The sequence below is a fragment of the Notolepis coatsorum genome (genome assembly GCF_963971535.1).
Source record: "Notolepis coatsorum genome assembly, chromosome: 14".
NCBI lineage: Eukaryota > Metazoa > Chordata > Actinopteri > Aulopiformes > Paralepididae > Notolepis > Notolepis coatsorum.
This window is the reverse complement of record NC_140178.1, coordinates 66,341,205-66,357,947: the sequence shown is the minus strand read 5'-3', so window position 1 is coordinate 66,357,947 and position 16,743 is coordinate 66,341,205. Positions and strand designations below refer to the sequence as shown.

The window sequence follows — 16,743 nt, the reverse complement described above, 5'->3', positions numbered from 1 at the left end:
AAGTTCTGGGCCCATAGCTTGGAAGCTCTCTCTCAGCTCTCTTTCTCCGCCTTTGAAGTTTGTCCCGTGATCAGACAACAATGTAGACGGTTTTCCTTTCCGTGATGTGAATCTTCGGAAGGCCATAAGGAATGAGTCTGTGCTCATGGTCGGAAGGGAGTTCGATATGTATCGCTCTGGTGGTCATGCATTTGAATACAATACCCCACCGCTTCTCGGTTCCTCTTCCTTTCTTTATATACAACGGGCCAAAACAGTCCATGCCTGTGGAGTGGAATGGCTTGTCGCCGAGTCGGAGGCGACAGGGAGGTAGGTCAGCCATCCGGGGTATGCTGGGCTGCGCGCGCCACTTTCGGCAGTCTAGACAGGTTCGCTGGAAGCGTCGCACTGCTTCTCTTCCTTGAAGTATCCAATAGCGACGTCTGATCTCCGCGAAGACTCTCTCTGCTCCTGCGTGGTGTACATCCTCGTCGTATTTCTTTATGATCAGCTCTGTGACCTTGTGTCGGCTGTTCAAGACTATCGGGTACTTAACGTCATCCGGTAGATCGGGGGCTCTCCGCAGACGACCACCCACTCTGATGAGATTATGGGCGTCACTCTCGGGTGCCAGGTGGAGCAATCTGCTGTCTGATGGGACAGGCTTTCCTCCCTGTAGACAGTCTAGCTCATCGGGGAACGAGTCTCTCTGGGCTCGTTGTAGTAGAAGAAGTTCTGCTTCTTTGTAGTCAGCTGCTGAAATGTCGGCAGTGGGCTGAATCTCTGGGTGGTGCCACAGGAATGTCTTTAGCTGCGCACTCTGTAGGGTAATGCAATCATCTATGTTGGGGTCTGTGGAGGCGACTGTGCTCAGTCCACAGAACATAGGTTTCTTGTTCTCAGCCTCCTCTTTACTCGCTTCCCGTGGGGTGGGCGTAAACCACTCTTCTTCCGGGAGCTTGAGGAACTCTGGTCCGTCACTGTAGATGTTGCGACGGGTGAGGTCATCTAGGGACATTCCCCGGGTGATGACGTCAGCTGGGTTGTGTTTGGTGTCCACATACCGCCAGCTCGCTGCTTCTGTTAACTCTTGAATCTCGGTGACTCTGACTCCCACGAAGACCTTGTATCTGCATGAATCAGACTTGATCCATGTGAGTACTGTTGTGGAATCTGACCAAAAGATTGTTCTGTGCACCGGAATGGTGAGTTCACGTTGGATTAACGTGGCTAGATGCGCTCCTGCTAGGGCTGCGCAGAGTTCTAGACGCGGGATAGATTGTTGCTTTCGTGGGGCTATTCTTGAGCGAGCCAGGATGAAAGCAGTGTGTATCTCTCCTCCCTTCTCTTGGGCACGCAAGTAGGCCACCGATCCATAGGCTACTTCGGAGGCGTCACTGAAGACGTGTAGATCCATCTTGCATGTCTCTGGCCTCACTGTGGGTGGGAAGTAGCTGCGGCGTATATTGACGCCTGGGAGTGAGCGGAGCTCCGTCTCCCACTCTCTCCATGTGGAGGCAAGGGGTGCGGGTATTGGGTCGTCCCAGCCCTGGTCCTTGTCCCATAGTGCTCGTACAATCATCTTTGCCCTGGTGGTGTAAGGTAGAATACATCCCAACGGGTCATATTGTCTGGCGAGTGTTCTGTACACACTCCGTCTGGTGGTCGGTATCGCCGTCGACCTTCCCTGCTCCGTGGTCAGGGGTTTGTGTCTATAGTGGAGCGAGTCTGTTTTGAAGCGCCAGACTAATCCTAGTGTCATTTCTTGGGCTTCTCCTGGGATGGTCGTCATCCAGGTCTCGCTGCTGGCAGCCTTGTCCGCGGGGGAGAGGCTGCGCAATACGTGCGGGTCGCTACTGGCCCACTGCCTGAGATCAAAGCCGCCTTTGATCAGGGAGGCGCGTAGCTTGAGTAGGAGAACCTCGGCTTCTTCTTGAGTCGAAACGCTTTGTAAACAGTTGTCCACGTAGAAACTGTTCTTCACACTGTGTCGGACCTCTTCATCTGCTGCTGGGTCCTCTGCGACGTGTTTCTGTAGTGCAAATGTAGCACAGCACGGGCTGCATGTGGTTCCGAAGGGGAGGACTTCCCATTGGTAGATGGCTGGGTGCTCATCTCCGGTCCTCTCTCTCCATAGGAACCGCAGTAGGGGCTTATCCTCCTCCACTAGTCTCACCTGCAGGAACATCCCTTTGATATCCCCGCTGATAGCCACCTTGTCCTGGCGGAAGCGTAGTAGCACGCCTAGTAGAGAGGGGCCGAGTGTGGGGCCAGGCAAGAGCTCTTTATTCAGATTTTGGGATCCGATCTGGTAGCTGCAGTTAAACACAATGCGATCCTTGCCGTTGTGGTGGACCTTGTGGTGCGGCACGTACCATGATTCGGTCGTCTGATCGGCCTCTTTAATGTCAATCTTTGTCACGTGTCCCGCTGTGATTAGCTTCTCAATCTCAGCGCGGTACACACTCTCTTGAGCGGGGTCTTTGGCTAGGCGCCGCTCTGTGTTCAATAGATACCGCTCCGTAGCGTCTTTCTTTGCGTGAAAGGTGGGCATTCCCTCTCGCCTCAGGAGTGGAGTTGCGTATCTCATCACTCCGCCGACTGTGACTCTCATTGTCCCTTGCTCGAGGAGGTTTATGGCGTAAATGTCTTCTTTAGAACGAATGTCTTTCTTTTCGTTCTTAAAGGGCATTGTCTCTAGTGTCCATAGCCTCTCGACATGCTGCAGGAGAGTGGTGTCTTCTTCTGTCACTCTGGAGTGGAGGCAGCTAGTGGCTGCTGTTCGGTTGAGAGATTTAGCGAGGGGGCCTTGTAGTGTCCATCCTAGGCGGGTCTCGACTGCTGCAGGACAGCCTCGGGGTCCTGTATGGACCCGGTCTATCGGGACTATGAGGTCTGCATGGTCGGAGCCTATCAGCAGGGTCGGGGTGGCGCCGTCTATGAGCGGGATAGGTAGTTGACGCAGGTGCACATATTTATCCATCAGCTTGGCGATGGGGTAGGTGTACTGCGATAGTCCTATTTCTTGGCTGGTGAAAGCATTTGTAATCCTATACCGTCGCTCTGGCTGCCCGCTTGCTGCGATAGTGAAGGAGACATTCTCGCCTTTTATCGTCTTTAAATCTCTTCTTATTGTCCGAATCGTCATTTGGTTCTCGCTCCCCCGCAGTCCCAGCTGGGCCGCAGCGGACGCGAGCAGAAGGGTCTTCTCTGACCCGTCATCAAGGACGGCGTAAGTGTCCATGACTTTATCTTGGTAGCTCAATGTTACACGGACTACCTTTAAGAGCACTTGGGCGCCGCTGCTGCTGGCGGGGTCAATGTACATGACACTTGCCTTGGTGCTGCTCGATGGTGCAGGTGCAGGCTTTCTTCTGTTACTGTCGTGTAGGACATCTAGGTGGGCTCCGTCACACCGACTGCACCTCTTCTTCAGGCGGCACTCGGCTGCCATGTGACTGCGCGCACATCGGTAACAGCGCCTGTTGGACTTTATCCATTGACTCACTTCTTCTGCATTCATCTTTGTGAACAGGTCACATTGTGACAGCCAGTGTTCCTTCTCGCAGTACGGGCACACCATCTTCCACTTCTCTTTTCTCGAGGGGGTACTGTGGTTCTTACTGCTCGGTACTGATTCTGATTGGTGCATGACAGTCACCGATCTTCTTCCATCGTTTATTCTCCTGGGTCCCTCTCTGGAGCTTGGTGTGCTCCGCACGAACGTATCCAGTCGTAAGCTGCTGACTTCTCTCGCCAGGAAGTCGGCTAGATCGAGGAGGGATGGTTCGGGACCGTTAGGATCACGGTGGTCTCTCTGCCGCCTAAAGCGCTCTTGTCTGGCGGGTGGCAGCTTCTCTAAAATCCTCTCGACGTTAGAGTTGGCGTATAGCTCGTGCATACCCTTTTCTCGTTGCGCTCCCAGCATCCCTACCAGGGACTGCACTTTTATAGACAGGTCGTCTAATGAGCGATTGTCTGTTGCTGGGGGTAGGCGGTCAATATGCCTTATCTCTTGGATTACGTAATCCCATATACGTCCATATCTCTGGTCCAGCGCTGCTAGAGCCGCGGTGTATGGGGTCGTAGAGGTGGCATAGGCTAGCGCTATATTGTGCGCTCGCGGTACTTTCAGGTGCTTCAGTAATATTGCATACTTGTGGCGTTCATCAGCGACATCCACCATCATTGTCTCTAAGCACATCCGGAGCTCCGTGTACTGTGCTCGATTCTCATAGGTGAAGTCTGGAAACGTCGGTGTGGCAATGTATGACGCCGTGGATGGCTGATACATCGGCGAGCGTTGGGGGAGAGGCCTCCTAGGCGAGTCTCCTCTTGCGCCTCTCTGTGGGCTGGTACCGGCAGGGCACCATGGCCCGCTGGTCCAGGTGCTATTCCTCGGGGCTGGTCGTGCGTCATGCTCACCCGTGAATAGAGTCGGGGGTCTGTAGCGCAGCGCCGCGGGGGTATAGCCTGGGCTGTACTGGACCTCCTGGTCCGGTGGAGTACTGTGCTGTCGTCGGGCTTGGTTCTCCTCCTCTCCCTCTTCTTCTTCTATCAGGTCCTCTAGATCCTGTAGTCGTTTATTTAGCTTCTCCGCAGTGTATGCCGCTCCTTCCTTGTAGCTGGGTCTCGCTTGGACCGGTCGGGGAAGGGGGTCTGCGGGGGGTATAGGCTTGGTCTGTTGGTCAAGTTCAGGGTCGCTTGCTCGGTTAGGAGACGCTGCCCTTGACTGTTGTCTCGACGAGTTCCTTGAACCCCTGGCGGAGGGAGAGGGTGTTGCCTTGAGGATCAGCTGCTCCATTAGTTGTGCTTGTAGCTTGTCGCGCTCGGCTTGTAGTCTGTCGCGCTCGCCCTGTAGTCTGTCGCGCTCGGTTTCGCGCTGGATGAGAGCGAGGTCGCGCTCTGTTTCTCTTTGGGCACCGGCAGCGGCACGCTGGGTGTCTGCTCGGTCTCTTGCCATATTCTCTTCCGTCTGAAGGCGTCTCATCTCCAGGCGTATGCGCTCTTCTTCGCTCCGTTGCTGTGTCTGGAGTCGATCGCGTTCACCCTGAAGTCGATCGCGTTCACCCTGGAGTCGATCGCGTTCGGTAGAGGCTGTCAGGCTGGCGAGGAACGCCTGTGATAGCATCCTCTCCGCTTCGCTGGGGGAAGACGGTTGTAGAGGTGAGCCGCTCCTGACGGTACTCGTTGGGGAGTCCCGGAGCTCTATTTCCTCGGCGCTCTCCTCCTCTTCTTCCGTGCAGAGTTCTCTCTCTGTAGGGTTGTCTTCCTCCCGGGGCTGGTCGGGGACTACTTCTTCGGTATTGGCGGGGGGTAAAGGCATGTCAGCTCCCTCCTGGTCCCCACCGTGAGCTTGGTCAGTTACATTAGAACCCACTAGGGCCTCTGTGGTCGGGGTAACCTGGTCGTTAAGGTCAGACATAATTTTACTTTCTACTTTTACCGCGTTTACCGTTTGTCGAAGGCTAGGTAGTTGACTGACAGCGTAATCCTCTAAGTACTGAGGTGTCTGTCGTCTGCGCCGCGGGCGTTCTACGTTAGGAGGACCGTTTCGTGGAGTGTTCATCATAGGCCATTTCAATATTAATAACACTATATTAATATTACACTAGTTACCCTCCGGCTCGAAGGACCAATTGTAACTGAGGGGTACAATTCCCTGACTGTATTGATAAGTATGGTATCATTAAACCACTACCGATTATGTACTTTAACTACTGGCCACACAGTACATGATATAGATATGATGAACACTTTCCCACCATGAAACCAAGTCCACACAAATGTATAAATCGAATATTTTATATAGCAAAGGGTATATACAACGTTCACTTAATGACATTTATGATTTGAATGCACTTGTAAGGCAAATGAGTATTCGTAGGCAAATCAACATTGAATGTCCAATCTCTGGTTACGCAGGAAGCAAGTATACAACCTGGTTCTTTAGGGAACTATAGCGATGGTACTTAAATGATTATAGCTGGATATACTAAAAGGGGGTCCCGCTGGTTGTAAGTCAGTAGGGGGGGGGGTTAGGAGAGCCGCTGGCGATATCCCATCTGGCCAACGATTTCTTGGGAGAATTCAGAGTGCTGAACACGGTGCCCACAGAACCTTGGTCCACAGATGAATACAGCTGGGCCCTCTTGTAGACGGTAGCTGCCGGTCCACAACGAAGAGACGTGAGGCGACCTCACTCGGGGTAGAGCGCCGTCTCACCTGGACTCCTCTCGGGGGGTAGTTCCAACACTCACCAGTGTTGGCTGTTATCCATGGCATAATCAAAGCACCCAAAGCAAGTAGATAATCCAAGCCGTGTAGGGCTCGCCGTCGTCCGGGTAAGGTAATCCAATGTGCAGGTCCACTCGTCCTGGCCCAGAACTCCTCGGATGAAAGCACCACACGTGGTCTGCCCAGCCTGGTTAAGACTCTAGATAACGCGAGGAACGATGGGGGTACTGCTCACTTTATAACTCTAACCGAACGATGCACCATACATAATAGACTATTATTAACTTAATAGAAATACGTCCCACTCGACGGTATAGTGCCAAACTATGACAATTCAACTATTAATCCACACGATGTCTCAATGCCATTCTGAGGCCAAGTTGACCATACTGCACCACACGTGTATCGTGGGTGAGGCTTAACGTCTTGCCACTAGGTTGGAGGGTAAAGAACTAAGGGCTAAGGGACTAAAAGAAAGTTCTACTTTACTTGCGCCATATATATATGCGCTGTGAACAAATAGTACCATTCGTATTTCGGCAGACGTATTCCTACGCGGAACCGGGCTAGTAACGACATGTTCGTCGGCACGATTGAACTTGAACCAAGGGGCTTGGCTGCTGGCGCCAAGTTCTTGTCCAATGAGAGAATGAAACTATTATGGGCTGTTAGTAGACTAAAGGGATATTCAGTGTATATGTACAAGGAATATACAAGGGATATCAAACGATATACAAATACTATTAAATATATATCCATAAATAAATATATATATTCGGTTTAATCTGATCCTTCACAACACTGAGCATTAATCGAGCATGGCTGTAAATATGAGGCCAATGAGGTTACAATGATCCCATTTCCATTCAGATAATAATTAAATGAGATCTCATAATTAAATGAGATTTTCATTTTGAAATTTGAGATAAAAAAAGAAAAAAGTATGGTTACCTAATGGTGCCAAATGCACACTACTACTATTTCCATCATCAAGTCCAGTTTGGAGGCAAGAGCTGCAACAGACAGAATACAATATTACATACTCATGTTTTTAACAGCTTCGTTTTCCTGTTTTGGACGTGGATGTTCATAGCATCCAATGAAAACAAAGATGGCAGTGAATGGCGCGATAGCGAGGATAGCGAATGAGAATATTGTAGTAGTTATCATGGAAACTAGAGTAGAGTAAAGATATACAATATAAAACACATTTTCTCAAAGATTAAGTTAAAACGTTTACCTTTATTGGTTGTAACAGTAAAATAATTAGATAATCTGTCCTCCATCAGAGATTATGAACTAACTAACAGTTTGATCTTCACTGCAATGGGGGGAAATCACAGTGGATTTGTAAATGACGATATAGATATACTCTCAACAACACTACAGACATGAAGAGGTGATGGTAGATATATATATATTTTACTACCAAGATACTGCACAGGGATCCATTTGGTGGAACAACAACATCCATAAGTACAGAATATCATATTATATATGTTGGAAATCATGGTTGGTTTTGGGAAAGTTAACACAATGAATTGGCCATGATACTGCCACAGTAACAGTCATACCCACCTGAGCCAAACAGTCAGTCAGACGAGCCCTGGATATGTCAACCCTACAATGATGGATGGCAAGCCTTCACAAGAGATTAATTATGTGCATGGTTATGACTAGAGAATACCTAAACTGTGTGTGTGTGTGTGCGTGTGTGTGTGTGTGTGTGTGTGTGTGTGTGTGTGTGTGTGTGTGTGTGTGTGTGTGTGTGTGTGTGTGTGTGTGTGTGTGTGTGTGTGTGTGTGTGTGTGTGTGTGTGTGTGTGTGTGTGTGTGTGTGTGTGTGTGTGCATGTGTGTGTGTGTGTGTGCATGTGTGTGCGAGTGTGTGCGAACGCGTGTTTTAGCACATTACATAATGCAGAATTATCATGGGACAGAAAAAGGATGTTTTTTTGGAATATAATCAAGCATGCAGAAACTGTGTATCCAATAAATCCATTCACTCAATCATAGAAGACATAGTTAATGCTGAATCATCATCATCATCATCATCATCCTCATCATCATGCGGCGGCACGGTGGTGTAGTGGTTAACACTGTCGCCTCACAGCTGGAAGGTCCAGGGTTCGATTCCCGCTTGGGGACCAGGTTGCCATGTTGCCAGTTACCCAGGTGGGGTATCTCCCGGGCCTTTCTGTGTGGAGTTTGCATGTTCTCCCCGTGCTCGCAAGGGTTTCCCCCCCCATAAGATAAACCCAATGGAAAAACATGCAGAACAGATCGGTAACACTGGCGCGTCCCTGACAAAGACGGACAGGAGCACTTGGATTGGACCCTGGGAGCGGCCCCACGCCGCAGCCCGTGTCTGCTCCCGCCTGCCCTTTTTGGTGATCCAAAAAGAAAAAATTGCATGTGTGTGTAATATCTGTGTGTCACAACGATGTGTGTGCAATGAATAAAGACTTCTTCAAAGTCCAGTTTAAAATCGTAATCTTAATTAATCTTAATATTTAATCTAATCTTTAATCTTTAATTTAATTAATCATCATCATCATCATAAAAGGACAAGAAATTGATGGAAGCCTTTTCTGCATGGTCATATTATTAAAGGTCCCCTCCACTCAAAAACATGTTTTTTTTTTACAGTTGGCTGCTCCTGGAGGCATGACTTTGAATATGTTTGATTGTTATGTTATGTATGTTTTGTGATTGTTACTTGTCACCAGAGTGCCCATCTCTTCTGCTTCTCTGTATTTCTTCAAAATCTGAACTGCATGTATGATACAACTAGTCCTGCCAACCTATCATGGTATCTATTGCTATCATGGTCTCTATTGCTATCATGGTCTCAGATGGCCACACTGTCATCCAGGAGAATGATATGCTTTTTATTGCTTCTTTTGTACTAATTTGTGTTGATATTGCTGTGAGGCTGAGGAGCCAAGAAACAACACATTTAATACCTCTATACTGTAAAAGGACAGGGACGTGATTCTGATTCTGATTCAAACTGCTAATGTGAAATGCTAACATGAAACTCGTATTATAAGCTCGATAAATCTTAGTGATCTATGATTGGGGGGGGGGGGGGTGTTTGGGTGAAAAACATTGTGGTGAACCGTTTAGGTGGAAGATGTGAGGGGAGACGGGGTTCATGGATCCTTGTTTGGTGGAAGATGTGAGGGGAGACGGGGTTCATGGATCCTTGTTTAGGTGGAAGATGTGAGGGGAGACGGGGTTCATGGATCCTTGTTTAGGTGGAAGATGTGAGGTGAGACGGGGTTCATGGATCCTTGTTTAGGTGGAAGATGTGAGGGGAGACGGGGTTCATGGATCCTTTTTAGGTGGAAGATGTGAGGGGAGACGGGGTTCATGGATCCTTTTTAGGTGGAAGATGTGAGGGGAGACGGGGTTCATGGATCCTTGTTTAGGTGGAAGATGTGAGGGGAGACAGGGTTCATGGATCCTTGTTTAGGTGGAAGATGTGAGGGGAGACGGGGTTCATGGATCCTTGTTTAGGTGGAAGATGTGAGGGGAGACAGGGTTCATGGATCCTTGTTTAGGTGGAAGATGTGAGGGGAGATGGGGTTCATGGATCCTTGTTTAGGTGGAAGATGTGAGGGGAGATGGGGTTCATGGATCCTTGTTTAGGTGGAAGATGTGAGGTGAGACGGGGTTCATGGATCCTTGTTTAGGTGGACGATGTGAGGGGAGACAGGGTTCATGGATCCTTGTTTAGGTGGAAGATGTGAGGGGAGACAGGGTTCATGGATCCTTGTTTAGGTGGAAGATGTGAGGGGAGATGGGGTTCATGGATCCTTGTTTAGGTGGAAGATGTGAGGGGAGACAGGGTTCATGGATCCTTGTTTAGGTGGAAGATGTGAGGGGAGACAGGGTTCATGGATCCTTGTTTAGGTGGAAGATGTGAGGGGAGACGGGGTTCATGGATCCTTTTTTAGGTGGAAGATGTGAGGGGAGACAGGGTTCATGGATCCTTTTTTAGGTGGAAGATGTGAGGGCAGACGGGGTTCATGGATCCTTGTTTAGGTGGAAGATGTGAGGGGAGACGGGGTTCATGGATCCTTGCATCTCAAAGGTGTAGGGATACTGCTAAGACATTTTCAGTAGTTCATGAATGTTGAATATTGGTGGTGGAAAAATCATACGGATTATTATTCAATATAAAAAAAAATGTAAAGTGTTAAAAACAAAAACACATGTGGGCGGGATCGTAAACTGAATCAAGACAGGCTGAACTAGTTTTCAGATTCAGATGAGGTATCTGTTGGAACAGAATAGAGTTCACTTTTCTGCCAGTGAAAGTTTTATTATTACGGGAAGGGAAAGCATCATCACAGATGGAAAAGATGAATAGGCCGCTAAGCCAACCTGGTGTGTGATGGCACATTATATTAAACAGAGCCTTTGTTTCAGCAGACACACTTTCACCGTGGCCATGTGGTATGGATCCTTTTCACAGATGTGTCATCATTGCATCATTGCATCATTGCATTGTGCCAGAGAGCCAGCACTGACAATACTGTTGACTATTGTCAATGCTGGTTCACTGGCACACCTAAATCAAACAGACCCATTATTAATGTTATTAGCTGCAGCTGTGTGTACCATGCTATGATACACATATGGAAAAGTGTTAAATGGATAAATAAATTAATTGAAAGATAAATTAATTAATAAACTTACACATACATTTAGTTAAATAGACATTTAGATTATTTGTTTTTAGGATTCCATCCCATAATGTGATCTATCATTACAGTATATTTATTAAACCACATGTATAATGATAAATCCAGGGATACCATATGTTTCCCTGTCATCCGGGCATGACTCTGCTATATCGAATATCGAAAGTAGAAATGGCTTGCTTAGAAAATAGTGTTTATAATAATCATAATCATAATAATACAATTTTGACAATCCTGGCATACAGCTAATTGAGGGTTTTGTGGTTGTTCATCTCCACCCTATCACATGTCTGTTATGAGTTATGTTACAGTACTGTGTCTGTGAGGCACGCTCTGATAACCCTCTAATCCCCTCACTGTGACTCTCACATGATGTTGAAATCCCAAGCAGCATCATAGCCAGGAGCTATACACTCTACAACCCTCACATCATGCTTTTTTTCTCTCTCTCTCTCTCTCTCATAATGTAGCAGCTACTCTAGTAGCTAGTCTGAGTTCCACCACTGCTGTGTGTACCGTTCTGACCAGCCAAAAAGGACAGGGATGATCCTCTCCCAGCAGCTGAGAACATGAAGAGGTTTATGGTCATGAGGAAGATCCCTTTGCCGTGGTCGAGGAGGGATACCACACAGAGCGAGACCACCCCACTCATAACAAAGGTAAGGTGATACAATCTTTGGACCTGGAATATGTGATGCTCTTTGAACATTCCTCTTTTTATGTCAAAGGAAGTGTAATTCAAGGCTCTGCTGTGGATTTCCAGAATTACAATATTTATTTGCTCCTCTGTGTGTGCCTGAAGGCAGGTTCTGAGAAAGGGATCGCTGAGGAGTTTGTCCAAGTAGGGTCTGACAACACCACAGAGGTCCAACAAACTGGACAGAGTGATGGGCGGGACGAAGGGCGCTCTCCCTCCAGAAGACACCGAGCCCGTCTTCCCCAATCCCTTGAAAACTCCTGCCTCAAATACATCCTCTTCACGACCAACCTTCTCTTCACCGTCCTGGGCCTGGTGGTTCTGGGCCTGGGGATGTGGGGCCTCATCAGCAAAGAGTCCTTTGCCCAGGAGAAGGTCGGCGGCATTGGCACGGACCCAATGCTCCTGTTTGTGACTCTGGGTTTTGTGCTGTCTGTGCTTTGCTTGTCAGGATGTGTGGGGTCCCTAAGGGAGAACTGCTCCTTGCTAAAGCTTTTCTCTGGAGCGGTGCTGGTGCTGGTCACAGCCCAGGTGCTGGCTGCCATTGTGGCATACAGTCTGCAGGGCCAAATAGGGGGCTACCTGCGGTCAGGGATGCTAACAGCTATGGTACGCTACCAGGATGATCTGGATCTGAGGTTCATAACGGATGAGATTCAAACGAGTCTGCAGTGCTGCGGGGCAGATAACTACCGTGACTGGGAGATCAACATGTGAGTAGGATGTGACTGACAAGGGTTGGGGGCAGGGGTGTAGCTCCAGATTCTGGGCCCCATGAAAGAATGTATTTGTAGGCCCCCAGTGAATGCGAGCGCGTGTAAGCGCGCAGGCGGATTTTTTTTTTGCCATTTTTTTATTGATGAAAACGCATAATATGGTTTTTACCTATACATTCGGATCAGCAGTTCAGCACCTGCACTGTTGGTGGGTGAGCCTAGTAAAGGATGTCGCATTGCGTTCATCTTCAATGAATGGACCAATGCAATACATTTACATTTACATTTAGTCATTTAGCTGACGTTTTTATCCAAAGCGACTTACAAGTTCTGTACGACAAGCCATCAGGAAGGGCACAACTCTATCAGCTGAGCAACAATGTTCATCAAAGTGTTGAGTGCTACAGTGTAGGTTAGTTTATTAGGACAAGTGCATGACAGTACGGTTAGTTAGGGTTAGATTTTTTTTTTTTTTTTTTTTTTTTTTTTACACTTCCTTTTTTTTTAGTCTACCAAAGCCCCCCCTCTCTCTATATATATCTCACACACACACGCACACACACACACACACACACACACACTTCAGAAACAAACATAGTATCAATGAGAGCATCAATAATATACCTGAGTGATGTCTAGTAAAAAAAAGTTTTTTTTTTTTTTTTTTTGGCCCCCCCCCCCCCCCCCAGTGCTGGGCCCTTGGAATCATCCTAAACTACCCCCCCCAGCTACGCCCCTGGTTGGGGGAGTGTGTCTTGTGCCTGACAGGCCATGAAGTGATGATGACTAATGTTGTCATTACTGTAAGCTATTCAACACATTCTACTACATATTGCTTGGTGTAAGGTATGTTATATAACTGAGGACTACATACAGGAACTCCACCCTGAAGCTGGTCTGTCCAATTAGACTGCTAACAGCACACCAAACATGCATTGCAAAGCCAATTTAAGTATTTGAATAGTGTACTGTGGATGGCCACTTAGCCTAACAAACCCTGATTGGGTGTCAATCTGTGAACTATAATGTACACATGTAGCCTACATCTTTTCAACAGTAAGCTTGCACTATGTAGCCCAAATTCCCTCATATTGAACACATTTCAAGGGCATTGACCCTCCTGTTACGCTCTATCCCACAGATATTACAACTGCTCTGCCCCAGGGGTGCTGGCCTGCGGGGTCCCTGCCACCTGCTGTGTGGACCCTCTGGAGAATGGAACCGTTTGGAACTCCCAGTGTGGCGTTGGGGCCCAGCTGCTCGATGAGTTTTCTGCCCAGAGCGTGGTCTTCCTGGGCGGCTGCCTTGGGGGGATCTCCCGTTGGATCGAGCAGCACACAGGCCTGATAGGGACAGTGGGCATCGTCATACTGGGGGTGCAAATCCTGACTCTTTTCATCACAACGCGACTGCTAGACAGCATCCAGTGGCACAAAGCTAATAGCAAATACTACATTGGTGGCTGATGAACATCACGGTATATTAACAGATACAATGACTCCTATTGATTCACTGGAGGAGAACTCTATTTTGAATGTAAACCTAGTTTATTACACCTGTAATAAACATAATAACTCTGAAACCTTAGGGACCATGGAAAAGATCTTTGTACTAAAATTCTAGAAGATTATGACAGACGCAACATTATGTCTATTTCAACTGTAGGCCTTTTAAGGCTCCATATGCAAGCTTTAGTGACCTCATAATTCCAAACTTTACATATGGAGTGTGAAAAAATTTAACAATTACATTGTTATATTTTAGGCTAAATAGATGAAAGACAGCATCCTCAACTGCAGCTGACTTTAAGCCGGCCAGAATTGCTAAAAGCATTAAATGGTTGCATAGACCTTCAAGATCCTCTGGATAATGCTCTCATAATCAAAAGCTATTCAGAAATATATGTTATCCTGCCTTCTATTCATATATCTTGCAACTATTATTTGTTGTGATTCCTGGAAGAAGAAAAGGATTAACCAACATCTATCAATTGCCTCCATAAAAAAAAGCCTAGTCAACAGGTGTTCACATGGTCCCATGTACTAATTAAATGTATTTGTATTCTTCACCTTATATATTTGGTGTGACTGTCACACTCATCTGGACCACATTTAGCCACATTCAGCCTAATTTCTAAAATGATTTTGATTGTGAAATACAAATTCATCTTGTGTTATTAATGTTTAGGAAATACACTTATTCACCATATTCCCTGGAGTCAGGCGAGGAAATTGATATCAATGTCATCTCTATGCATCTGTTTTGGAGTCATTGGAAGTTCAGTTTCAGTTTATTTAAAAAGGGCAGTACACATTAATCAACATTACTGTAAATGTGCCAGTTTTAGCCAGCCGGCTAATTCGCAACTGTATTCTTTTTGGCAAGATGTTATAAAACCATACACTTGTTGGTTGAATCTCGCTTTGGAATCCCATCTTTCTTTGAGTTTATATATATATATATATATTTAAACTTCAGCTAATACTGTTAAAAACTGTATTTCTTAACTTTTAACTGCACCTGAACCTCTCTCTGGGGCTACTGAACACAGACAGAAAACTGATCTGACTCTGGGGGAGATGGCAAATAAGTGTTCCTTTAAATTACAAAATCATATATCTCGCTCTCAGAGGATCATATATTTATACAAGTTATACTCCTCCCATGAGCTGCTGCATGGTGACAGACTAACAGTATGACGTTGCACTGAAGGAATGGATCATGAATGAATAGGAACAGAGACAGATTGTGACTTATATTTTCACACAATTGATATGCTGTTCTGGTTGTCTTGCAGCACAAGAGCTATGGTCTGGCATCATATATGTTATTATTGCACCACACATGTGTGTGCGTGTGCGTGTGTGTGTGTGTGCGCGCGCGCGCGCGTGTGTGTGTGTTAGGGCTGCTCAATTATGGGGGAAATCACAATTATTAAACATGATTAACTCACTGATTTGAGAACATCATATGATGACAACTGAATTTGTTTTACCTTTCTTCTCGACCAAAGGCTTTCTTTCTCTCATATTCTACAAGTTACCAAAGATTGATTGATTGATTGAATTGATTGAAAAGTTTATTAACATATTGCAGAATGGGTACAGTACAGTACAGCTCAATACATACAATTGTTAAGAGGATGCAGACCTGAGAAAGACTTTCGTCTTGTTTCCATCAGGGTCCCCCATTTTCAATTCATCATATGACACACATGACATACAGATAGACAGTACTGCTACATCTATACATTTATGACATACCAGATTTTCAAATACAGTACTGTTTGTGATACTAAAAAAATCCAGAAGAAGAGTATATACATTTGACATAGAAACTGTGCATTGGGGGAGGTTGGGTAGGTGGGGTGGGGCTGTACATTGGAGGTGGGGGGGGGGGGTTGGGTAGGGGGGGGGGGGGACACTGTACATTGGAATACTGACATACATTTGACATGGAAACTGTACATTGGAGGAGGTTGGGTAGGTGGGGTGGGGTTGGGTGGGGCTGTACATTGGAATAGCCATGCTTGGTCTTTATTGTACAACTGGGTTAGGACATTTGTAGGGGCCAGTTTTGAATTGCAGTCTCCCGTAGGTGTTCTTTGAGAGTGTTTTTGAAGGTGGGTAGTGATTTACATTCCTTTACAGCTTTGGGTAGGGCGTTCCACATTGTTGTGGCATAATTGCGAAACGTGTTTAGTCCCTTGTTTGAGCCGAATCTGGGTTTTACATGATTTGTGGAGCTCCCTCTGGTGTTGTGATCGTGGTATTCACTGACCTTTGGGAAGTATTTTGACATGTACATGGGTACCTTGGTCGTGTAGTGTATCTTGTAGACCAGGCCCATTGCAAGTTGCTGTACTCTGTCGTCTACTCTAAGCCATCCTAGGTTGGCAAAGTGTGCAGGGGTGAGGTGGGTTCTAGGAGTCAGGTCAAGCAGTAGTCTGACTAGTTTGTTTTGAGATGTTTGTAATTTGGTTTTTAGTGCCTTTGAGGTGCTTTGGTACCATGAGGTGCAAGCATAGTCGTAGTACCCTTGAATGAGTGCTCCTGCCAGAGTCTTCAGGGTATTCTTGTTTACCAGGGAGGAGATCCGGTACAAGAATCGAGTTCGTTGATTGACTTTTTTTATTACATTGGATGCCATTTTGTCACAGGAAAGATTAGCCTCTAGGATGGAACCCAGGTAGGTAATTTCATCTTTCCTTGTGACAATATTGTCACCCACTGTAACTGAGAAGCCGTCTGTTTTGCTGAGTTTGTTATTTGAACCGAAGAGAATGGACTCTGTTTTGCCCATGTGTAATGATAGTTTGTTGTCGGCGAGCCATATGCAGATTTTGCCTAGTTCCGAGCTGAGGGTTTTTTCAACCTGTAACTTGTTCTTGTCAGAGACCAGCAG

At 46.8% G+C, this 16,743-nt stretch overlaps 1 protein-coding gene across 1 annotated transcript; it reads left to right on the top strand.

Moving 5' to 3' along the window:
* The first annotated feature begins 11,461 nt into the window (after positions 1-11,461).
* Positions 11,462-15,253, top strand: tspan10 (tetraspanin 10). Its single transcript, XM_084329451.1, has 3 exons — positions 11,462-11,585; positions 11,729-12,336; positions 13,481-15,253. The coding sequence occupies exons 1-3, from the start codon at positions 11,496-11,498 to the stop codon at positions 13,803-13,805; spliced, it is 1,023 nt and encodes a 340-aa protein (XP_084185577.1). The 5' UTR covers positions 11,462-11,495; the 3' UTR covers positions 13,806-15,253.
* The last annotated feature ends 1,490 nt before the right edge of the window (positions 15,254-16,743 follow it).

Bases quoted from the DNA above. Each gene is read 5' to 3' on its own strand.
- tspan10 (XM_084329451.1), top strand. From the start codon at position 11,496: ATGAAGAGGTTTATGGTCATGAGGAAGATCCCTTTGCCGTGGTCGAGG. The intron at 11,586-11,728 runs GTAAGGTGATAC...GTGTGCCTGAAG, and splicing joins CCACCCCACTCATAACAAAG to GCAGGTTCTGAGAAAGGGAT. The intron at 12,337-13,480 runs GTGAGTAGGATG...TCTATCCCACAG, and splicing joins CGTGACTGGGAGATCAACAT to ATATTACAACTGCTCTGCCC.